The sequence below is a fragment of the Pagrus pagrus genome (assembly GCF_965226575.1).
Source record: "Pagrus pagrus genome assembly, chromosome: 11".
Classification (NCBI taxonomy): domain Eukaryota; kingdom Metazoa; phylum Chordata; class Actinopteri; order Spariformes; family Sparidae; genus Pagrus; species Pagrus pagrus.
In genome coordinates this window covers 8,050,785-8,077,077 of record NC_140195.1, presented here as the reverse complement: position 1 = coordinate 8,077,077, position 26,293 = coordinate 8,050,785, and the positions used below count along the sequence as shown (strand labels likewise).

Below are 26,293 nucleotides of genomic sequence, written 5' to 3'. Positions count from 1 at the left end.
GATCCAATTTTCTGCCTTAATACTTGTAAACAACAGGCTTTGAGAAGAATGATAAGTTGCTAATACACATTTGCTTCACATGTGTGGATTCCCAAACAGATCCCATTCTGTGTCGTGCGAGGGAAAAAATCTACACAAGACAAAAGACCCACAGCAAGAGAAAACCACTAGAGATCTCTCTAGAGACTGCAGGTGAGCATGCTATGTCAGGTTTAAAAGACCTGTCTCTCTCTCTCTCTCTCTTACAGTTGCACACAGATAAAACAACAGGCAAAGAAGAAAGATTCCTATGATATTCAATGGACTCGCACTTCTCCAGTCTATTGACTGCTCAAAGCATTTTACAACACTTGTCACATTCACCCATATGCTATAACAACGAGGTGCAGACTTGCTCATCAGGAGCAATTTGAGGATTCAATATCTTGCTCAAGGACATGTCGACATGCAGCCAGGGAAATGAACCAGTGACCTTCAGATTACTGGATGACCTGCTCTACCTCCTGAGCTACAGCAGCTTAACTAATTTAGAAATCAAGAAATACACAAGGAAGGTGAAATCATCAAAAAACGCTAACATAACTTTTGTTCAAATTATCACAAAGATGTGATGCTGACACAAGCTCAGTAACTTATTGTATTTAAGGAAAACGAGAGGTTTAACAATGCAACATGCAACTTTCTCTTTATAAAACAGAGACAGAGGTCTTGATGCAAGGAAAAGCTGTTTGCAAGGACTTACATGAGGTTTAAATGTGCTTTAATGCTTCGTTTGAGATGATTAAAATTAGCACAAAACAGACTGGAATTTTGATTAAGAGCACATTTCGCATTTCTAGAGGACTTACAGTTTAAGAAAAAAAGGGCCACTCTGATGTATCCAATTAGCTCGTTTTGTGTGAGCAACATTCAAAAACATAAAGATTTTTAAGAGAAAAACAGCAAATCCTCACATTTTAGCAGCTGAAACACAAAGAAATACTTTTTTTTTTGCTGAAAATTGCTGAAAAGATGAATGAGAATATTACAAAATATATGAAAAGGTGTCATCCAAGGCAAGGTAAGCCACATTGCTGCACGCATGCACCCTTATGAAAAGCAGATATTGCCCCTGGCGAGATGTTCTTGATGGGAAGAGACATGAATGAGTTGTTGGTTTCCCCAGATGCTCTGCAGGGGCTGCACTCAGTCCACTAAAACCTTGTTGTAGAGTGCTTGAACTGTTAAACATGAAAGTTTCAATCTGCAGGCACAGGATGAACCCCTGGTGGACCACATCTGAAAAAAATCTACTGATGTCAAGTTCAATTATCCACCAACTAGAACAATCAAAACAGTGGTAAACCAGCACGACATGAGGAAGAAGTCCTGGTCGAGCAGATGGAGTGTGGTGTGTGAAACCTGAGGGATGCTATGGAGCAGACAGATCCTTGACTGGAGCACCTGTTGTTTCCATTCACTAATCATTTGGAATATTAATAACTGTCTAATAAACCTGTTTGTACCACTCGGACATACAACCAAATGGATGTGCATGTTACCTCCGTCCATCCTCATCTTACTCTGCTCACAAAAAAGGCAGATGCAAGGACTAACACTTATCTCCGTATCCCTGGAGTGACATAATCTCCTTGCCCTAACTTTCCCCTAACTCGCACGTGTGCACTCACACATTCGTCACCCCCGCTCACACACATACACAAATTCACGCACCCGCGTCCGCACACTCCCACACACGCTCCCCTCTCATCGGTCTGTGGCAGGTTTCGTCACTCACCCTGGCTGTTGGGTCCCCCCTCTCCCTCCTCGCAGTCCGTCATGTTGCTCTGCGTCCTCTCTCTTCCTCAGGCTTTGCGCACTGAGCACGGCTCTTGATGCTGTTGCTTAGGAAAAAGGCAACCTAGGACAAGATGCACTTCACTTTTGCTACCTCTTTTCCTCTTGCCTCTGGTAATGCAGTTTAAAAAAAAAAAAATCAGTAGAGATAAGAAAGCAATGTTTTATCCTCCTTTTTTTTTACTTGTCTTGTCTGTTGCCTGATTCCCTGTGTCTCTCTACAGGAGGAGGATGGAGAGACTGAGAGCGGCTGCAGGGGAGAGTTGATGATGGTGCTCGGTGTCACTCACATGCACGCTCTCGGTCCCCGTGTGCCACTCGCCCCCCCGGTCAGTTTAAGCCCGATGACTACATTCATCATGTATTCAGAAGGTATTATCCCTCCCTCCCTCCCTCTCCCTCACGCACGTTCATCATCATCCATCTCATCATGAGAGAGGGATGGATGGAGAGGGATTGAGAGACAGAGGGGATGCACGTCAGATGACAAAGTACTGCCTCCTGAGATTAAGCATCTCCTTTGATGTTCTTTTCAAATGCAAGACAAGGTTCCATTTCATTTCTGTGTATTCATCCCTCTTTTGTTATTCCCCCCCCCCCCCCCACCATGATTCCCTCTTTTATATTTCCTGTGTGGCCATGGCCTATTATATGAAGATGGGCTGCAGGCTACACTTGTATAACTCTGAACTTAAAATACAAGCCTCTAACTGTCACCACACACACACACAAACACACATACTGGTTGAACTGCCCTAGTGTTAGCATTATTTCGGTGTCCTGGATAAAAGCGTGGTGGTGACTGTTTTCTGAATTTTAGTTTTTTGTTTTCTTTTTATTCTTAATCTTTATCTATAATACAAAACTGAAAGGGAAGGTCAAGCCCTTAGCCACTCTGATTGGATTCATAGGCAGGGATGGGGAACCATTTTATTATTTCATCGTTTTTGACCTTCCTGATTTTAGGATTTGATACAATTGATCAAAGGCCCTGGAATCCATTCCTATTTAACAGGGAGCCAGTTTTTATTATAAGTAAGTATTGGTGGACAAATATCAAATCCCATCATATTCCAGATGGTGCTCCACAGGGTTTAATGCTCATACAACTAATTTTTTCATTATACATACTTCCAGAAAGCCAAATTGTACAACAACACAATGTAATTTTATTTTCAGCTATGCGGACAACACACGACTCTACATCTACATCTACATCATTAACGACTGATGATGTCAATAGTATAAATCATTTGACAGATCCGTTAATCTGGTTTCTTTCATTCTTTTACATCTGCCCATGTGTAAAAACATAAAAAAAGAAAGCGGATGTTGGTTAAACGTGAGCAGATGCGGATGCATTTTCTGCTCACATGCGTAACGCGAAGAAGGAGAGCATTATTTTGCATGTTTTGCAAACCTAACAAATCCCACATAAGGACATCCCTGACCGGCGGAGACACCATTGTAAGCGATGTCATGTTGACAGGATGTTTCTGCAGCCATGTTGATTCTGACCCATAATGCTACGACATCATCACTCAGAATCACAAAAAAAAAACATTTCCCACAATCCTCAACTCCCAAATAAAACCGTATGTAAACACCACTAAATGTTAGACACATTTTAAACAATACACCTTATTTGTTTATTTGTTTGTTAACATTTTTGATCACTTTTCAATAGTTTTATGGATTTCTATCAATAAATTGCAATTAGTGCACTGGGGCTCACCTGAAAGACCCTGAGTTGTAGTAAAGGTGTGGAGAGGTGGCTTGATGAATAGAAATCACAGGTTGTGATGAACGATGAATGAGAGGAAAAATGGATGTGGAACAGCAGGTTGATGAGCTGCAAAAGAGACAAAGATACACAATAGGGAGAAAGTTTAGAGTAAAACGAGGAGAGGCTAGAAGATATAAGATGACCAAGAACGAGCCACGTACAGGTGGCTGTTAATGAATAAAAAACGTGTGGATTACACGTTCTTTTATGATGTGTGTATCATCCCACACTGAAGTTTAGAGAGCTTCTCTAATCCACACCACCTGCCTAGTGATAGCCTAAAGATAGCCTGGCCAAAAACACAACTGGCACAACGGATGACAGGCGGGGGTGGGGGGTGAAAGAAAAGCTCTTTCAAACCATTAGTATTTGTATGCTTGACATTATGTCACAGTGAACTGTGTACCCATCTCTGGTTAGATGATCTCTGAGTTTTGGCAGATGTTCAGAGGGACTTTATCCTCACTGGCTGGCACCAGCTACAGACTGCATCATGTTCACGCATGTCCCGCTGCAGAGCTGATATTTAAAACATCACACATTCTTCTAGCCTTACTGTAATTACTACAAGACACATGGGAAAGCCATGATATTAATAATCAAGTGAGACGAAGGAGGATAAAGGAACACTAAGGGATGGAGAACTGGCCTGAAACTGGTCAGTCGATGGAAGCTTGAGAAGGGTTACAGAGTGGGTCACAAAGGGGCAATTTAGTGTGATAATGGGGCATTTCAGACCATAATCAAGCATGTTACCCGACCGAGAGGACATTTAACAGAAGAAACACAAAGAAGATTGTCAGCTTGTCAGGCAAAAATAGAGGATTTGCATGAGGGGGAACAAGATGAGGACCAAAGTCTAAATACCACTTCACCACATTTCACTACTTGTTTAGAAGTCTTCTTGGAAAGATGCCAAACTATAATTAATTGAAATTTTTTTTTGTACTTGGGGCCCCTACTTACTTTTATCCGCCTAAAACCACGACTCGCCAGCAACCGCTTTTATTGAGCCTGTAACATTCATTTCTCAGTGTTGCTGAAAAAGAGCATGCAAACTACTCTGTAAAAAATAAAGGTGATAGACATGGCGAGGGTGAAGTTGTTAATGTGTCCCAAAAATATTAAAATGTCTGTAATGCCCCGTGATGAAGCACACTTCCAGGCTGCCAATAAAACCAACCAGTGGCTGGCTTCCATCACTTACACCTTGTTTAAGTCCATGTGACTTAAGGTTCATGTATGTCAAGCTTTATATGCTACATCTGTTTTCACTGTCATATTTTGCTTTTATCCATACACCAACTGTTCCACCTCAGGAAAGTGTTCAAACTTTTCAGACTAAAAATGAGTTAGACTAAAGTATTGTTTTTTCGCTGTAGACGTGTTAGCTTATTTACGCATCCGAGGGATATGTAGCAACATTATGTTTCATGTTTTTGACCAGCTGATGGAGTATGAGACTGATGAGAGTGAACCAAGACAATAATTTGTGAGCCATAAAACCAAAACAGTGAGCAAAAATATGCCACAACACTTGGAGGTGGCAAGTCCACACATTCTTCACTGGAGTAGAAGTACAGATAAGTAAAATTAAGACTCTGGTAAAAGTAGAAGTACTGATTCAACTTCTTCACTCAAGTAAAAGTGAGAAAGTCTAATTACTTGGAGCCAACAACTTCAAACAGTTCACTTAAATAAGGTCATTTGTAGGGAATGTCTTGCTTCTCAGAATCTGCTCGTCGACAATGTTGCCTTTCATCCATGTCGCTGTCCATGTCTTTTTCACTGCATGTATTTTCTTCCTGTTCTTCATTACTTCCCACCTCTGACAATACTCCCACATACCTATATCACTGCTTCAGGGTAAATTATAATAGATCATGCACCGTTGGGGCATCTTTACATATGAAAATTGCGTTGCTCCTATTTAAAGGTGTCTCGATATAAGACGGATGCTTTATCTTCATGCGAGGTCAGAGTTCATGAACTTCCCTGAGCTTTATTTCTCTCATTACTTTGAGGTGATTCACCTTCTGTTGTGCTAAAATACACTATAATATTAATAGAGCTGAGGGGAACAGATGGATTTGTGTGTGGTTTTTCAAGTACCCTTTCTCATACACTTAGTGATTTCATCTACTGTTCGTATAAAAACACTGATTACAGCAGCTTTGAGTAAATGCAATTCAGAATGCAGCCCTCACTGTCCCTATCCCTGTAATGCTCTGTGATTTTATGCACCTTATATCTGTGTAATATATTCGCGTGTGGCCTAACTCACCGTTTCCCTGCCCTGTCAGTGAGAGTAGGATGTTGGCTGGGTTGTGATTGGCAGAGAGCCTGAGAGCCATCTTCATCTGGGCCAAGCGGCTTTAGCTCTTAACCCATGGGCACCAACCTCCCCCCTGCCCTCCTCCTCCCCTCCATCCCTCCCTCCATCACTGCCTGCCTGCCTGCTTGCTGCTGCACGTGTGGCTCTGGATACTACTCTTCACACTCTCATTCACACCTATGTTTGTATCAAAAGCATGCAAGCACACACCGCACACAAGCAAGTTACCTACAAAGAAATCTGTGTAAACACACACACACGCACGCAAAAACACACTGGAGAGAACTTTCCGATGCCCTAATCCTGCAGATTAAGGCCATGAGCGCTGGATTGAAATCCACTTTTTCTTTTTCCTGATCATCACAGGGCCTGTTCTGCGGCTCGCAGTTCTTTACTCAGCTCCTCTGGCAGCTGAGCACTGAGATGACATAACCTAACCTGTGTCCCACCTGTTAAGCCTAAAAAACTGTTATATTCAGAGAAGGAACAAAAAGCAGGTTGAAAAAATCAGGGCAGTCGGCTCAAATAAGAAAAAAGAGTTTTGTCTGTGACCAGAGCCAAGTGATTTGGTAATACAAATAAAGTTTATTTCCTCTTAAACAAACAAAGAGAGCTGAAAACCACGTTTGTCGACACTTAAAAACTTGAAATGAATGAAATCAAATGTCGTGTGCTGAAGGACTGCGCAGAGGAGCTTAAGGATGTCTTCACGGATGTCTTTAACACTTCTCTGAGACAGGCTGTTGTTCCATCATGCTTCAAGGCCACCATCATCATACCTGTGCCAAAGAAACCTGCTCCATCCTGCTTCAGTGACTATCACCCTGTGGCACTGACCCCCATCATTATGAAGTGCTTTGAACGGCTAGTCATGTCACACATGAAATCCATCCTCTCCCCCACCCTGGACCCCTTCCAGTTTGCATACCGAGCCAAACGGTCCACAGAGGATGCAATCTGCTCTGCTCTCCACCCAGCCCTCACCCACCTGGACACAAAAGACTCATATGTGAGAATGCTGTTCTTAGGCTTCAATTCAGCATTCAACACCATAATCCCACAACAACTCATCTGCAAACTTGACCATCTGGGGCTCAACACCTTGCTCTGCAACTGGCTGCTGGACTTCCTCAGTGAGAAGCCACAAGCAGTACGAGTCGGCAGCAACACCTCGAGCAGCATCACACTCAGCACAGGGGCCCCACAAGGCTGTGTGCTCAGTCCCCTGCTCTTCACCCTGCTGACTCACGACTGCACACCAACCGACGACACAACTCTGGTGGGTCTCATCACCATGAGTCCCACTACAGGAAGAAGGTCAACCTTCTGACCACGTGGTGCAGACACAACAACCTCCTGCTGAATGTCCTCAAGACCAAGGAGATTGTTGTTGACAACCGGAGAGGCCACACCCAATACCCACCACTGACCATCAATGGCGCTGCTGTGGAGAGAGTGAGCAGCATCATATTCCTGGGGGTGCACATCAGTGAGGACCTCTCCTGGACCACCAACACTGCATCACTGGTGAAGAAAGCACAGCGCAAAGTGAACACAGCTGGAACGATCATTGGTGCCCTACTCCCCACCCTTCAAGACACATACACCACCCGCCTCACCCGCTAAGCGACCATGATTGTGAGCGATGCCAGCCACCCCGCAAACTGTCTGTTCAGCCTCCTGCCCTCTGGGAGAAGATATCGGAGCCTCCGTGCCTGCTCCACCAGACTCACAAACAGCTTCATCCACCAGGCTGTCAGGAAGCTGAACTCTCTCCCCTCTCTCCCACTCCCCCCTCTCTGTCCCCCCAAAAAAACTCTGGACTCTGAACCCTAGCCTTCAGACTGACTGTCTTTTGCACTATTACAATACAGAAACTTTTTGCTGCTATTACTGACTGTCTTTTTTTGCACTACATATCATACAGAAACGTGGTAGTTTTTTATATTTTATTGTCTATTTAATGTTAGTAAATGTCTTTATCTGTCGTGCACTTTATTGTTACTTTAGTGTTAGGAAATGTCTGTCTTCATCTGTTGTGCTTGTGCACTTTATTTCTCTCACCATGGGATAGTGAGAAACGTCTTTTCGATTCCTCTGTATGTCTGGTACATGTGTAGATAATGGCTGAATTATGATTTTTTGGGGGGGAATTTATCCTTTAAACCTGTTTCACTTTATAATCTTACATTTTTTTGTTTTTGGAGGGTTATCAGTGGCCTTGATGTAGCTCACACAGACCTGCAGATCCATAAACTGATGGAGTGCAACATGCAAAAGTACTTTATAGCTACAGGCGCAGCATCATCATCATTGACAGCGCTGTCCCGGGAGGTTTAAGATTCACGACTGATATGGGGCTCTGGTAGCAAAGGGGAGGAAGGTAGAGAGATTGAGCTGTTCTGAATTTGTCCCAAAGCGAGACTCTGCGAGGACATCCCAAGACATAAATGATCTCTGTTCCTGCCCTCCAAATAACTCCGTCAACAATACTATTTACATGGACAACAGAGAGAGAGATTGACACCACCCTTTCCCCCTGTAGCCTAATTGCATTTCTGTGAGACATGGCATGACAGTGAAAAGTGGTTTGACTCTTCAAAGGAATTAATCGAATATTTTAGGATATATGCTTATTTAGTTGGATAAGAAAATTGCTACCACTCTTCTGTTCTTTTTACTGCTTACCGGTGTTCCTGTGGTCCTCCCCAGCCTGATTTCCCCTGCACACCAGCCTCGTTATCCCTGCCTTGTACTCAGTGCTCTTCCCAGCATTTCAGCCTCTGCCCTGCACTCTTGTTTCCTCTACTCATTCCTCTCACCTGCATTACTCTGCCTCTCTCCACCTGCAGCTCATTCCCTCGTTAGTTTATTTTATAAGTCCGGTCATTACTTCAGTGTTTGTCAAGGTGTCCGTTGTGTTTGCCAGGTCCTGCTGTTCAGTTAAATCTTCCCATGGTTATAATTTTGGAATAAAGTTCTGCAGCTGATCTGAAAAATGTAGATTTTTTATAAAAAAGATAAATATAAGAAAGGCTTGTGTTCTTACAATGAACAAACCACCCTGTGGTTTGTATTGGACCAAAGACAATGGTATAAAAGTATAATGTGGCTGTTGTAACAGGAGAGTTAAAGAGCTCATTAGCTCCCCTGAGCTTAATTGCTCTCATTAATGTAAAGTGATTCACCTTCTATCCTAAATTATTTTCATATTCAACTTTAGGGAGTCAACACCCTGTCACTGTCGTCATCGTCAATAACGTGAACAAATCTGATTAAATGGGTGAAGGGTTGGAAATTGGAAGGAGGGGTGATTGACGAGGTTAATGTACGTAAGCTGCTGTGAATAAGTGTGACGTCAGATGATGAGCTGCATAAAAAGGCATACATTTGTTCTGTGAATGGTTGAACTGAATGATTTTGTAAAGTTGTAATGAGCTTAGCTTGACACAAAGAAAGCATCACAGAGATAAATGAGAGTCTGAGGTTTGGCAGCAGGGATCTCGGAGACAGAGACAAGTCATCTGGATCAAAGAAGCCAGAACAGTGAAAATGAAACAAAGTAGGAATAAATCGCAAAGGAATAAAGGCTCAGATTCCCTACTCACACACACACCATCTATATTCATACTCATCCCCTGGTATGGCGGATTTGATCTGAGACTTCCAAATTATCCTGAGAGAGCTGCCATATCCTCAAACTTTTAACCGGCAATATCTGAGTGATTTTGGCCACTTGGGGGCAGCCGGAACAAGCTATGAAAACAAAACTGGCACACTGTGTGTACCTGCAGTTTGGTGCAGAGCAGGGAGTGTTGGTGAAAACGAGCGTGAGCCAAAGTCGTGCGCCAGTGTTGTGTTCAGGTCCTCCATCGTTTCCATGGAAGTTTTCCATGACCTTTCTTAGAGCCCAAATGTATCCCAGATCCCAACGTTACCCTTAGTTATAGAGGGTTATGGTTATAGGAGCCAATAACGACGGGTCATAAACGAATGCGTGTTGTGCTCTCCATGTTTTAGATGTTTCCCTGCCTACAACACGCCTGATTCAAATGAATGGGTCATTATCAGACTGAAGAAGTTTTCTTGCTGTTTAATGAGAAGGAAACAGACTTTAACAGAAGAATTAAAAAACAAAATAGCCGCTCAGTTTCATTTATGGAGCACAGCTTGGTAAAAATGCGGTTTAGAGGGTGATAAAAACTCTCAATGTGTGTCCTCCTAAATGTCAACTCTTTTATTTTTATCAGACGGAACAAAACAAATAAATTCCAATGAACATAATTCACAATTTATAAAGAACAATAACTTTTTTTTTCGTAGAGCATCAGATTTCCAGTTTAGATTTCCAATTAGAAGTGACCAATACTGCAAAGATTTTCACTTCTTCCCAACATAATCATATCTCATGTTATTGAATGAAGACGATTCAATGTTATTTTTGTATATCCATATCACTACTACAGTAATTAGACATGGATCTGTCCAGGGTCTACCCCACCGCGCGCACCAGTCCGGCCTCTCGCAACCCTCCCCAGGATGAGTGTTTACAAATAATGGAGGACGGATAATGACTGCTCATTAGATGAAGACCGTCAACGAAATTCAAATTCAGTACACTCAAAGAATTGCATTGCCTCTCACTGAAGGGCCTGTTACCCATGTTTATATCATCACATTAATAACAAAGATACCAGAAAGACAAATCACCAGAATTGCATGTTGACACTGTCATAATTGCCCATCTACCCAAATTGAGCACAATGAACATGCTTCTTCTCTCTGGAAATGCCACTCATCACACGTCCCCTGTCCTTGAGAGTCCTCTTCAGATGTTAATAATAAATGAAGACGGCTTCGTAAAAATGTGTCCGAGCAAAACGGCTGTAAATTAATTAAGAATGACCGGGCTGTGAAGTAAAAATAGTTGACAGACGGGTGGATAAGAGGGGAGGAGTTCCATCTGATGAATCACACAAAACATGGAGAGATAATTGTACTGACAATTTGTGTCCCCATCTCACTTACGACGTGGGGAAGACCAACTTTGTGCAAATTTCTTCAAGTGGTACAAAACTGTATCTGACTGAGCACAGTGACACATTCAGCTTCTGAATCTCTCCACCTGCAGTAAAATGAGCATATATTCTGAGTAGACGCAGCATCGTGTGGGCTGATTTCTGTAATGTTGTGTATGTACTTCGTCTTCAGCCTTCGTGGTTTAATGGTTTTGTCCCCTGAATGCCCTTACTTTGATCTCTTGACAGGATTTCCCCCGAGGGGATTATAAAGTAGGCTGTAGGCTGTAAAAGAGGTGATGCAGATCCCCTTAAAAGGAAAGAGAAATTGATTGTGTGGCTTCCAGTTTATTCTACTGAAAGTATGAATATCACAATATTATTATGTTATAAAGGAATTTCCCAGAAACACACGCTGAGGAAGGGAGTCTTGCAAGAAAACATCCATGTGGCAAGAATCATAGAAGAAACAGTTTAATGGGAGCGCTGGCCCTGGTTTTTCTTTTTGCTCATTCAGCACTCCGTATTTATGTTTATATACGTGAGTCAGGCGCTATGTGTCTTATTTTTCTGTTATAAAGGGACATGACAATTAATAAAGCAATACAGTGTGATGGGTTTCTTGCAATGTGTTATTATTGACGTGTGACACTGAGGCAGAGATGATTCTTGCTTTAATTTAGATTTGATTCAGGGTTTTAAACGTTTTGATGACAGATTCCCCTTTTCAACCAAGGCAGTTCTAGTGCCTATTCTGGAACCAGTTCAAAACTGGGTCAGGAGTGGCACCAACACTTTGCCGGTCTAGAACAAAGAACTGCTTAGGGTCTGGGGTGGGATTATTGTCACCAAGGACCAACTAAAACTTTATGACCTCCTTTTTTTTTTAAAACCAGAGCTATTGTAGCGTGTAATCTGATTTATCCAAGGCAGAATGGACAAAATATTTTCAGCGTGGATGCCAAAATCGAAGCAGCAGTGGTCCAAGGAGGAGACAGCCCGTCTCCTTGCACTGTGGTCTTCAACAAGAGCAAAGCTGATACTGGAGCAAATACGGCGTGCAGTGCCAATTTTGGGAGCCAGTGTAAGATTGAAGCCCGCACGAGAAAATCCATGAACTTGTTATAGGATTTGTGATTGGTCTCATAATTGCATTTATGGCACACTAATCACACATTCTCCAATGAACACAGACAAAAAAGTGAAGTGCAAAGGGGCCGGACATTTACATTTCCTATCTCCGACCTGGAAAGCTAGGAGTTTTTTCTTTGTTGTTGTTGTTTATTAGTTTACACAATTGTAAAAACAAACAAACCATTATGTATAAAAAAGGGGGGGAAACGATGCACCTTTTATATGTTGGAAGTAGGTTTGACTCTCCTAAATTCCCACTGCTTAACCAGCCTGGAGTAAAACTTAATGTAATAAAAGTGTTAATGTGCTGTGCAACGGACGTAATTACTGAATGGGCCAATAAGCCTTCCCTTTTAATTAATCAAATGGCCAGAATGAGGTTGCTAAAAGGCTACATTTGGCCCACGGGCCAACTTCCTACAAGTCATGCATGCATTTTATATCACGTTCCAGGGCTGCACATAATGTTTCTGCCACTGTCCCGCGGGCTGCACTTTGAAAAACTATGATTTACAAGTTCAAACTCTGCCTGGACAGTTAATTGCCTTCTTACATTTGAATGATCCAAGGTGTGTTCATGTCGATGTTGAGAAGACTCAGACTACGGTTTTAGTACGCATTGTTTCATCTCAGCTGTCTGGGGAAGTATGAGAAGACATTTTATAGAGTTTTGATATATTCAGTGCTAATCTTAGAACAGTAATAGGTATTACACAGACCATATGATGAATACTTTGAATGATAAGAAGATCCAGTAGAGAGTTATCAAACTATAAACTAAGCTGAGTAGAAGCCGACTGGCAAAGAACCACTGATAGAAAAAAGGAAGCAGGCGACATCTGGAACAAGTCAACACATCCAGTTGCACGTTGTCATGCCACAGATGGGTAGAGTTATATGCTTCAGTTGGTGGGTAATATATTAAGATTAATCTGCTGTTGAAGTTCTTGCTCTCATCACATAATATTTTCATTACAGAGTTGTGGTACAGAAATCTAAAGACAGTAAAGAAACTAAACTGGATTCGTTATTATAACATCGATGCTTAATTGTGTGTGAAATAGAAAACATGTTCAGTGTTACTTCTCTATGATTTAAAGTTCCATTGTGTAGTATTGAGTGGCATCTGGTGAGGTTGTCGATTGCAACCAATCGTGTGCCCCTCAGCCTGCCGTACGGTGTCCATTAAAAACAGGAAAGGCGCTCTATAGAGACTACTGTAGAAACATGGCGGCGCAACATGGCCAACTCCGTGAAAAGAGGACCCGCTCCCACTGTAGATATAAAAGGCTCATTAAGGTAACAAAATCGTAATAGGTGATGAAACACTAATAAAAACCTAACTATGAATATTATATTCCATTTCTGCCAATAGATCACCCTAAATCCTACACACTGGACCTTGAATGGCAGTTACATTTTTTGGTTTTATGTTTATTTTGTCTATTTCCCCCTCAGTCAAATTTAAAAAACAGTCTTTTACAGTACAGCGAAAAATAGAAACAATAATAAATAACAACAACAACAACAATAAATAGAAACTAACAAAGCAAGGAAGCCTTTAATTAACTAATATTGAATCCCACAGAGTTCACACAGTGCAAGATATAAGCCACGGAAGACTAAATAAAATGCATAACCAAGAAATAAAAACAATACACACTGTTATTGTGATGCTGGAGCAGAGAAGGTGGACCCAAATGCAGGAGACGGCAGGCAGGAAGTGCCATGGATGAAGTATTATTCAGGATCACAGCACACAGGGAACAGGCAAACACAACAGATGAACTAAAGACTGGACGTGCATACAAACTAAATGAACGAGGGGATGAAGCGCAGGTGGAGTGCAGGTGGAGTGACAGTTATACAGTTATATGTTCGCATGAATGCATTTACTGGGTAAAGATTAAAGGAAAATATTTGTCACAACACAGAAAACAAAGTGTAAAGCATCAGTGTTGCCCATTAGCATGGAGCTGCCAATAATTATTTTGTTATTTATTGTATTATTATCATTTCATTTAATTATGACATGGCAATGCACTGTGGATAACAGTGTGGATTGTATTTTTCTTTCTTTGTTTGTTTGATGTGTTATAATTCAGCCATTCTAAATCTTCCATAAAGATATTGAGATTAGCGCTCAATATCTGTCTCCACAGTGGGCCTGCCAGCCACACCACCACAACGTCATCAGGCCCCTGAAAATATTCTGAATTGATCGGCGTCGTCATGAATGTTTTTTTGGGTCTCTAATCAAACTTGTTAAGCAGTTTTGGTCAGGAAAAATGTCAAATGGTGTAATCCTTTTTTAGCAGTGCAATCCTCTCCGCATGATGACGTACTGTAGCCTGTCTGATGGATCAGTGTCAGGCAGCAGCATCTCCTGAGTTCACCCTATGTATCCTAAAACTGAGGGGGCACTGCCTGTATTGTAGGTTAGCTGAATAACAAGGAGGTATTATTAGTTCAACCTGAGGCGATGGCTAGCCCTGCTTACTTACTTACTCTTCCTGCAGGCGTTTCATAGAGAAATACTTCAATGAGCTGATTGGTGGAAGTCTGGCGCTTTGATTGTCACATTGTAATTGAGGGCATGACTACTAATAAATTACAAAGCAATACAGTGAGAGAGGGTCTCTTGCGAAATGTTATCCGGACACAGCTTGGTGATATGTCCACCCTGAGGCATAAATGCTTCAGCACGTTTCTTGCTTCTATTACGATGTATGAACTCTACTGACCTACTGACCTTAGTAGTTCAAGGTTCATGTCGTGGATGGAAAGTCTGGTTTTAAGTACATAATGATTCATCACAGCTGTCCGGAAAAGTATGAAAAATGTATAGGTCTATGGTATGTTATTGAGTTAAAAAAACCCACAAAATGTTATCAGACCATGTTGGGTAGATGTTGGAAGACAAGGTACAGTTAATCCCTTTAATCTCACAAACTAAAGCACAGAAACATTTAAGGTAAAATCATGGGACGGATCATCACTTTGTTGAACAAATAATATGTTCAGCTGGCGTTTTATTTAAAAGAATAGTTTGCTTATTGCTTTCTTGCTGAGACTTAGATGAAAAGATCAACAAAACCACAATCAGCAGCTGGTTAGCTTTGCGAATGGACTAGAAATTGGGGATGACAGCTAGCCTGGCTCTCAAAAGGGACCAGAATCTGCCTGCAAACATGGTTTTTGTTACTTACTTACCCCGTTTCCAGTCTTAAAGGAGTTCTGCGGACTAATGTTAGTTACTGTTAGCAGAGATCGGGCATAATGTCACCTCCTTTGGACTGTCTCAGAAAATCAGACCAGAGTCCTTCACAAAGAAATCCAGAAACATTAAACAACTTGTATGGGCCGCCGAGAGAGACGAGGAAGGTCTCACTTTTCACGTTGCGTCACATATGGCCAATAAAAAAGTGAATAATACGTGTAGATTTCTACGGTTTAATGCTAAGCTAAGCTAAATAGCTGCTGGCTGTATCTTAAGATACAGACATGATGGCGGTAATCTTCTGATGTAACTCTTAGCAAGAAAGCAAATAAGTGTACTTTCCAAAAATGTGTATCCCTTCCTTTAAGCAGGCTATTTGCACAATACATACAATTTAATAATAAAACGCTTTGATTTATTTATTTATCTGTTTTTCTTTTTTCCGTCTGTAACTGACGCCTAAGCACAATAGAGTGAATCAAACTGTTCTGTAAAACAGCAGTAAGTACTTTCACTGCACTGCAAGGCACACGGTGTTCATGCGAGACTCCTCACATACTACAGCCTCATGTTCCCACAGTTTACGACGCAGACCCGACACATTATGGCTTCTTTGCTGAGCAGGTCTTGTAAAAACTCAGCATGTATATATGGCCTGCTGTTTCTCTGCCTCTGACATGTGCGACTGTAAAGTGTTGCTGCTGTGCTGGATGGCGACCAACAGAGGGCGACACAGACTGTGTGTCTGCCAGAGTGTCCTGGCTAATCACTGCTGATTATTTGCACCTTTTCCGTTAGTGTGAATAACCATTAAGTCAGTACTGTTCTTGGCCCTAGTGTTAGCATGCAGCATTATATTATACATGTCAGTTCCTTGTCTCCTTGCGTTCATGTCAGACTATTTTCATGGATTTAGGCAGGTTTTTTTCTTGACATTTGCCTCCTGTGAGCTTCTGCCAGAGGTTTTTACTGTTCTGCCCTCAATCACCTGATAATAAATACCATCAGCGAACTGGAATTTAAGTTTGGACACTCATCTTGGAGGATTAAGGATTCATACCCCAGTTAACACTAATTTAATGTGAGGGAAAAACTCCTGAGAGATCGTTTTATCTCTGATTTGTCTCATGGGTGGAAGAATCCTGGCAATGAGGCTTAGATCCTTCTTCAAAGGAGAATAATAAAGACAGCTATTATATTAAGAACACTTGTTCAGTCTTTATATGACTATTTGTTATTTTCATGACCCATATCAGATCAGCTCAAATTGTGCTCGGTGGTTTATCAGATGCTATTAAAAAATGTGTTGCTGGCGATGAAGAGCAAAAACGGATGAATCAGATTAATACTTCCTACAACTACATCAAAAATCATGTCGGCCTTCTCATCCTCTCAGCTGTAAACTGGGGCGGTAGTGATGCATGACGACCTCTGATCCTGACGTAAGCACAAAGGAAGCATCGGCATACAGGTTACGCAATCAGCAAGTCTGTTATCTGAACTGAAACTGATGCAAGTGAACTCATTAGTCAAAGCAACCAACAACTGACAACTTGAAATATGACTGTTTACTTAAAATAATTAGTCCTCTTTATACTTTTTAATAAATAGCAGTCGTGCATCACATTCAATTAATTAGAGGGAAATGAAATGAAACAATGAAACAAAAACACAACAAACCATTTTTTCCCCATCACATTTTGAAACCACTAATATTTATTGACATCTACAAACCAGCATTAACTGGAAATGGACTGCAGGCTTCCCCCTAACAGGAAAGGTGGACCAGAGATAATCTGCCACAACAAAACTACACCAGAGCCACCAACCAGCAGGCCAGCAGGCGCCAAATACAGATTTCAGAATCGTTTAAAAACATCTTTCCTAATGACTGGCTTACAGCCTTACGCAACCTCGTCACCACACAGTAATCACAGTCATATTTTTGTGCAGTGTTGTTGGCACGACATCAGTAAACTCCTATCTCCTCCTCTGTGGGTGGCTGCAGGGAGGAGCAGGGACCCCTGCTGCTCGCTGAGCTATGTAGAGCCAGATCACTGTGGGCAGCATGGGAAAAAACCAGTACGTGTGAATTATTAGATGACCCTCCGTGCAACCAGAGACATGAAATTCTCTCCAGATGAGTCCTCTTCCTGTATAGTACAGAGCATTGAACCCTGGTTTCCATGGCAACAGGGATATCTATTTTATTATCCAGCATACATCTGAAGGTGTTTTTCTTTCTTTCTTCTTCCTCTGTTCCTTCAGCCCCTTTTTTCGCTCTCAGTCAGAGATATACCTGCACTGTGAAGACCTGGACGTCTTACAAAACAGCGGAAAGATTCAATCTAATTGCGACCAGTCAGTTTGTGGTGCAGTTTGATATTTAAGTGTTTGTTTTGCCTTTATTTACCGTTGTTATTGTAACATTGCCTCACTTACAGTCCCAAGTTTGTTTGTGTAAGCATTATGCTTATATTAGCATTATGTTTAATTCATTACACTTCACGTGGGTTAAAGCAAACACACAGCCTTAAGTGACCTTTAACTGTTTTGCAACTTTGTTTGTATATTTCTTTGCTCATACTAACCGTTATTACCTCCGCCAAAGAGGTTATGTTTTTTGTCTGTGGATGGGTCACGGCCCAGAATTGACCCCATTAACTTCTGATGCCTATCCAAAGGCACAGGTCCAGGAATTTTTCCTCACTTTCATGCATAACATAACATAACATAACATAACATAACATAACATAACATAACATTTTTGTTCATTCTCAGGGAATAATGCATGGATCTTGATGAAAACTAGAATTGTTGTTCCTGAGCTATGGCGTTGAATAATAGTATATTAGAATATTAGACATTTGTGTAAAATTTTACCGTAAATATCGTATGAATTGTTTAGTTATGGCCAAAAATGTGTTTCACGAGGTCACAGTGACCTTGACCATTGTCCACCAAAATTGAATTAGTTCATCCTTGAGTCAAAGTGGAGATTTAGACCAAATTTGAAGAAATGTCTGCGAGGCGTTCTTGAGATATCATGTTCATAAGAGTGGGATGTACGTATGGATGGACGGACAGACGGACAACCCTGAAAACAAAAATCAGACGTATTTAGGTGGCTGGTATCTGTGAGTGAGTACAATTTGATGCGGATCCATATAAAAATCCAGTTCTTGCGGATTTTAATATGTTTATTTCCATATTGGATGAAGCTTGATTGAATAAAAGGGGACTGTTGGGCCTTTGCAGAGGCATGTGCTCTACTGAGTGCCATTTTAGTTTGTCCCTTTGTTCAGAATCCCCCATGCAAGACTAATGTTTGGGTTGGGGAAGCCCAGAATTTCGTGATTTTTATGGTATTGGCCAAACCAAGGAAAGCGGGATCGCCTCAGACCTGCAGTCTTTCTAATGCCCAGCAGGGGGCATAGCCACTGGTTGCAGAAAGAAGTCCAACTGCATGTAAGCTTATAAGAAAATGACACCACTCTCACAGTTTCTTGGCAAGTTTATGAGCTCAGTCGCTATGTTTCCAGTGTTCCTCAATACAGCATGTTTATTTTGTAAATTGTGGTCTGATGGTTTGTGAAAAATAGACATTAAGGCATGATATGCTTTAGGACATTGCTACCTTAACTGACAACACTGACATTAGGCGTGTCAGTCATCCAATCAGGATAAAGCATGCTTGCCTGATAATTGGATCATGCAACTATGCAAGATCTATGAGAGTTCAGACATTTCAAGTTGCTTTGTTATTTTGTGAAACATTACTCATCATCATGATTGGACTTGCTGAAAAACAAATTAATACGGTGCATATGTTGTATGTTTCAGCTAAATTATGCTTGTGAGAAGGAGAGTGTCTTCAGCATCACACAGCAGATGGGGCATCTGGAGGGAGAGCGGATTGATTATGAGCCCGAAGACAGAATTTCCATTCCTCAATTGAGTGCTTGTATTTAAGTGCACAGTGCAGTGCAGCTTCCAAAGTCAACTGAGCAAACGTTTGGGAAAGGAGTCCCAACAGCAGGCAAACAGGCAATGGCTTCAGTTAACATGACTTGCACATAAAGACAAAAGAAAAGAAAAGAAAAGAAAAGAAAAGAAAAGACTGAGTATTGTTTTCTGGCAATATTCTGGCAATTTCAGAAATATTAAGTGTTATTGCAGAACAGATCCAAGTCAGATCTCAAACATTAATAATTCTAATAATGGGACGTCTGACTAAATCAGTGTTAGTCTTGTAATTAGGCAACATCAATTAGCCAAGACGTTACTGTCAGTTTTGATAATGTGAATAATATTCAAATGTGCAGTTGCTTGGCTAACTGTTGGCCAGAACAATGTTTTTTTCCCCCTCTGTTTCCCAGAGTTTAAGCCAAATTAGATTAGCCATGGCAGAGTCACACAGACCACAAAAAATACTCCTGTTTGCAAGCTCACACAGAAGCAAGCGAAAATCAAATTTTTTTAAGTGGACATCCAAGTGGCCAAAAAAAAAAGGCTGACCATATAACCACAATGTCCCAATTTTCCTGTCAGTCAGGGCTCTTTGTTGCATGCCATACACATTTTCAAATGATGATAGCGACTGCTCTAATGAAAAAAAGACAATGTGAGAATGTTTCCACATGTGGAAAAAAGACAATCACATATGTGAATCATATGTGAAAATATAAAATTCTAATGTGTAAGTTTCCATTCGTATTTGAAAAAGGGCAATAACTTGTGAAAATGTCTACACATTCAAAGTACTGTTTGACACAGATTATCTGGTAATGTGAGGAGTTTATAGATCCTAGACTGCTCGCGGACTCACCGAGGCCATCCAGATGATATCAAACGTGTCTGATGTTTACGATTTAAAAACTAGATGATTACACTGGTACTTTCCAAGCCGAACTACAACCAATGAGAGGCATCCCAGAGCAGCAGATGGTGCTGCCATGGAAAAATAAACATTCTAGCCCCTTGAGGCTAACGTTAGCTAGCATGCTTCTGTTAACAGAAACTTAAAATTACCTCCAGTTTTTGCTAAAGAATTTAAAAATCTCCCCACTCACCCAGACTCATTTGACCTTCTGCTTTTGTTATTTTCTCACTGCAAAGCATTACAACAGCAACCACACTAATTTCCATTTTGCATTGTGGCCTTGTTGGCGAGCATAATACTTGAATAATTGAAATGATGATGATGAATGAAACCGAAAATCTCATCTCCAGCTTTCACTGAAGAATAAACAAATTTAAAAAAAGACGTTGACCACATCTCCCTAGTCATCCGGACTCATTTAAACTTCTTTTTTTCTCACTGCCATGCCTTACTAGAGCAAGTTGTTGCACCATGCTAATCTCCATTTTGTTTACGTCTGCTTCCCCATGAGATCACATGAGAGAGTTAACGTGTGAGCCCAGCGTCAGTCTGCAGAGCCATGAAGCGCTACAGCCACGGCCTCGCTACTGCACAGAGCATTTACTGTTTATTAAAGATGCATTAATATTCAACGTGTCGCTTGTCCAGATCATATCAAATCACTCCTTTGGACTTATTGATTGGCCCAAATCATCCAAAATGTTCCTTTCTGGAGAATATAACGTCCATGACCTGGTCAACAGCCTAGACCCTAGAAGAGTCACGTAAGAAGATGTTAAAAATGTCAAACCCTGGAAAGCTAAAAAGCATTAAAGTGAAACATCTCACAGAGGACTTGAAGCAGAGAAGACTCATCTGGCAAGTAAATCAAAAGACAAGCCAACAAAGCCTCACATCCGCCCTTATTAATATTAATGCACCATTCTTGGACTGAGCCCTTTCTTTTGTCCTGGCTCAGAGATAGAAATCATGTTTTGGGGGCTTTGTCAAATTAATGCACTCCTATTACGAAACTCAAGCACTGGAGTGAATGCGCTCCAGAATGTGATGACTGCCAACCTCATTATGTGTTCTCCTTTGTGAGCTCCAGACAGGTTAAAGCAATTGGCTTTTCTAATTTAGGTGCCCCTTCTTAACTAGGTCATCCTAGATTAAGTTAGAATGGTCAATGTCTTGGTCTGTCCTGCCAATAATTCAAGATTCAATTCAAGATTCAAGAGGGTTTATTCTCATTCCAGCCATATACACAGTGCACAGTGCAATGCAATAACGCTTCCCAAGAAGCTTCAGTGCAAACCAACAACAACAACATAGAACAACAACAACAATACCACATGCTACATGTAGCTGGATAGTAGTGCAAATAACTGAACTGTAGTGCAAAAATACTTGTAAAGTGACTGTATGATTATTATTATTATTATTATTTACGTGAGGTGCAATAGTGCATCAGACAAATACAAAAACAGCGACGCAGGACAGCATACAACAGGGTAACAGAGGTGATCAGATCAGTCCCTGAGCATTGAGGAGTTGTATGGCCTGGGGGAAGAAGCTGCAGTCTGGTAGTGACAGACTGTATGCTCTGCCAGATGGAAGGGGGGAGAAAAGTCTATGTGAGGGGTGGGTGGGGTTTTCCACAATGCTGGTTGCCTTACGTAGCAGCGTGTGGTGTAAATGTCTGAGATGGAGGGGAGAGTGACTGGTCAGATGTAGCACTTGTTTGCCGGGAGGGGGGGTGTTCCTCCCCGCCACCACATCGTTTTCATCAATAACATTATGGAATAAACTAACCGATGAAATTGCAACCTGATATCCAGACATCAATGTGTGCAGATGTGCAGGAAACAAGTTTAGTGTTTCTTTCATTTTTCATTTCATGCAGAATGCATCATGCATCATCAAATTTTGTTCCATGATATAAGTGGAAGTATAGAAGGTTAATCAACCTTAATTTATAGTCTACAGCCAGCTAATAGCTTTGTGAGGCTGTACTAAGCAGCAGTGCTTTGAGCTAAATGCTAACATCAACACAACAATGAACATTAACGACACAGATGTTTTGCAGGAATAATGTTAATCATGTTCTTAGTTTAGCATGTGAGTATGCTAGCATTTGCCAATTAGCAATAATCACACAATGCAGTTTAGTGGTAAAGACGGTTGTAATGACATCAGTTTTGCAGGTGTTTGGTTATAAACCAAAGTATTCACACATTGGCAGTATAAAAAACTCAGGTGGTAAAAGGTTATTTTATGTTATCAATTAAGATTAAGTTTTTCAGGGTCATACTTTTATTTAGGGGTCCTTGTTAAACAGGTTTACATACTTTAATTTTCAAAAAACACATTTTTATTTTTCATTGTTAATCTGGTGCATTGCTGCAGCACCCCTTTACACACTGTGTCTTGAACGCTCCGTTTAAGCTACAGAGTGAGACATCTGCCTCTGTTCAATCTTTGGTGAGAGTTGCACATGTGCATTACTTAACGGGCAGGATGTAACCAATCAGAGGCAGAGTTGGGCGGGTCATGCCGAGCAAGGTAGTGTGATCTAAAATAACGCCACTACATCAGTAGCAACTGTATGTCTGCTGACCGACTAAAGTGTATTTATTTTATACTAAATATATAAAAATATATATTTATATAGCGCCTGTTACAAAGCTACGGTACTTAAGACTGACTCCAAACCAGGCGTTTCAGGCAGTGCAGGAGCAGTGTTTTCTGTGGGAGAGAGTAACTCCCTTGGGCATGAACTTTGGGCTTTTTTTCACATTGCAGACCTTTTACATGCACAAAAATGCTACATAACACAATAAAGGACGGGCAAAAACCCAAAAAGCATATGACCTCTTTGAAGATAGTGTTTCCGCTGTCCCCAAGGGGCCTAAAACATCTGTTATTGCAGGTTTTAAGTTTCCTGCTGTTGTCCAATATTATTCCACAGAAAAAAAAAATCTTTTCCCTTTTTCTTTTTTCCCTTTTCCCACCTTCCCTGCAATCACAGCGTCATAAATCCCCTTTAATGATCAAACCAGGCTGTTGACACACATGGCTTGTATGTGAGATGAGGTGGGAGTGACCACCTTGTGTATAAGCCATATGTCCATATTGAGCTAAGACGCGGCTATGCTGTTGCTTCTATCATGGTACCGTCTGCGGTGTGAGAATATGAACCTTCAAAAGAAACACTGGATGGTGACGCTACAAGAAGTTTTCTACCCTGCTTTAGCAGCTGTTGGTATTCCCTGTAAGTACATCACAACTTCATATCAAGAGTTAGAGCTTTTGGCTCATCTCATACCAAAACACTTTCCTGTTTTATGGCTTATAAATGATGCTGTTCATTTAGAAGGGTAGTGGTGATAGCTCTGAGGGAGATGCCTTTGTTGACACAAATCTATTCCTCAGCCAACACCATCACCTTTCTGATCATCTTGAGGAGGAACTGCATGCTCTCCAAATCCAGCACTTTCTACCTGATGGCCATGTCTGTGGCCGACAACCTTGTTCTGCTCTTCATCGTGGTTCTTGAACTCTCTGTTAAGTACCACCAGCAGGAGCCTTTTTGGAGTTACGAGCCATGGTGCAGCCTGAGGGACATTTTTAACTACGGAGCATACAACACCTCAACGTGGCTGGTGGTTGTCTTTACAGTGGAACGTTTTATTTCCATCCACACATGGAAAGTGAAAACCAAAATCTGCACTCAAAGATGTGCAGCATGGATTATAACAGCAGTTTTTCTCCTCAGTCATCTTTGTGCCATTCCTTACTTCTGGTCTAACGCGTCAGTCTACACGAACAACCAGACTAGATGTATCTACAGACCAGAGGCCCCATCTCGCTTAATTCACACCCTGGTTTGGTTTCAAACACTGCAAGCCTACATATTCCCCTTCCTCATCATACTCACAGTTAACTGGCTGACTCTGCGCCTGATCTCCCTCAGCAATCGTGTTCATGTCACTGCTGATTTGACTTCAAGGGTCAACAAAGTCATGCCCCTGCTGCGCTCCAGGAAGAGAAAATCTGTGGTGCTTCTCGTAACTGTGTCTATGAGTTTTGTGCTGCTGTCCGTCACCCGTGCTATAACGCAGATCATCCTCCGCACCACTCACATGTACACTTTGGATCGTAATGATTATAACATCAAGATAAACATAGCAGCTGACACTGGCACCATGCTCAGCCTGAGCAACGCGGCTGCCAACATGTACTTATATGTATGCACCCAGTCCAAGTTTCGCCAAGAGTTCTCTGCTTGCGCAAGACAGGTGTCCTTCTGCTGCAAAACAAAACTGTAGACAGATAAAACCCCATCTGTGCCTTTAATAAACACAATTACTGACACTTTGCAGGTGGCCTGTACACTCCTGGTGTCTGGGAACAGAGGAAATTACCTCATTCCGGCCATAACCGCTTAACGTCTTTCATTGAAGTACTGCTCCATAAAATGCAATCTAATTTTCTTTATTACTGTGTTTTACTCACTATGACCTACTATTAAAGAAGTGAGTCGGCTTAACCTCCTTGTTAACAATCATGACACACATCCCACTGTTTGACATGGCAAAGCCAATTTCAGATTTAATTTCCTGCAACTGGTTTCCAGATTCCGAACAAACAAGAAACAAGATCTGACTCTATGGCCAGTCACTCTTGGCAAGGCAGTTTGTAACATTCTAGTACAAATGTACAAAGTTGGCTAAATGAGAGACATGAGAAATGTGTAGCATGCTTGAATAGTTTTAGCATGATTTTATGTGGATGCAAACAAATCTGAGTTTTTATTGCAAATGTCAGCAGATCACTGATATTTTAATATAATAACCATTTTTTACTATTTGATTTTGGACCATTTAATGTTTGATGTACCACATATAATTTTCTTCATCCTATTTTGATGATTTCCTGAAGGTCTGAAATAAAATTGTTATTAAATTGTTTTCAATTTTTGGTTGGTTTCCTAAACTAAAGCCAGTAGTCTCCAAAGTAGTGTTTTGGTACTCAAGATCAGTCTTGAGATTGGTATCAAGACAATTTTTTAAATCTCGGTCTCATCTTGGACTCGGGTTGCATTTTTACTCGGTCTCAGACAAAGAGCACTCTGGATTTTATGTCAAGACCAGCCAAAACCAGAGGCAATAAAAGAGATGAATGAAGTTTTCTTTTCTTCTGTGGGTGTTTTAAAATTTTATTTTTTTTTTCAGATCAATTTGAGGACTGCATATGGTTTGCATGTTCCACATTTTGGTGTAAGTGTGTCATTAAGCACAGGACATGCCTTGGTCTTGAGTCTTGACTGGGTCTCAACCCCTCAAAGGCTTGGTTTTGTCTCAGTCTTGATACACTCTGTTAGTGGTAGTGACTTGGTCTTGGATGAGGTGGTCTTGAGCACAACGCTGCTCTAAAGTCAAAATCCATCATTGAAATGCAGTTTTATAAAACTATATTCTCAGTTTTATGTTTTTCCCCTCAAAATGAAAAAAAGGCTTGCCATTTCTTCCAAAGAAAGCACCGACCAACGATGGCCCATGGTCTTAAAATACAAAACTAACACTCTCACTCACTAAGTTAGTGTTTGTTTGGCCTAAACACATCCCTTGTAGCGAACTGGTCCGGCCCAGTGACGGTCCATACAGCCTACCAACACTCGGCCCAGGTTCAACAATGAATTACGGTCCACAGGTGGTCCTGATGTTGTAGTCAGATCACAGGCTACATATGGGCCATAACAAGGCCATATCTCAGCCGACTGTATGACCATAGCTGCACCTACTTGCCCGATCTTGGCCCACCCAGACAGACAGGTCAGACAGACATCGTACGTAAAAGGGACGGTTCTGTAGAGGCGTGAACAAACGTTTTTCATTCCACCGCAGACATCAGACAAAGACATCTGATATCTCTTCTGATGTCAACATCATAGGACGGCTGGTTTACATGTTAGAAGAGCCTATGATGGATTCTCATACTGAGCCCTACCAATACATTTAATCCCCTGACAGGTTAAGTGTAACATTCATGGTCACATTAACCATGACGCCTGTCAAGGGTTGGGATATATGAATCAGCT

General features: G+C 41.3%; 2 protein-coding genes across 2 annotated transcripts in view; one reads left to right on the top strand and one right to left on the bottom strand.

The window, feature by feature from the left end:
- LOC311265175 (solute carrier family 12 member 5-like) overlaps positions 1–2,133 on the bottom strand; it is a 41,558-nt gene extending 39,425 nt beyond the window's left edge. Inside the window, exon 1 of the mRNA XM_084366560.1 lies at positions 1,778–2,133. Within this exon, the coding sequence (XP_084222686.1) occupies positions 1,778–1,820 (43 nt within the window). The 5' untranslated portion in view covers positions 1,821–2,133. The remainder of the gene's footprint in view (positions 1–1,777) is intronic.
- A 21,210-nt stretch (positions 2,134–23,343) lies between these two features.
- LOC311264733 (putative G-protein coupled receptor 139) lies at positions 23,344–24,521 on the top strand (the record flags this gene model as incomplete). Its single annotated transcript, XM_084365824.1, has 2 exons — positions 23,344–23,464; positions 23,626–24,521. The coding sequence occupies 2 exons, from the start codon at positions 23,344–23,346 to the stop codon at positions 24,519–24,521; spliced, it is 1,017 nt and encodes a 338-aa protein (XP_084221950.1).
- Positions 24,522–26,293: the final 1,772 nt, after the last annotated feature.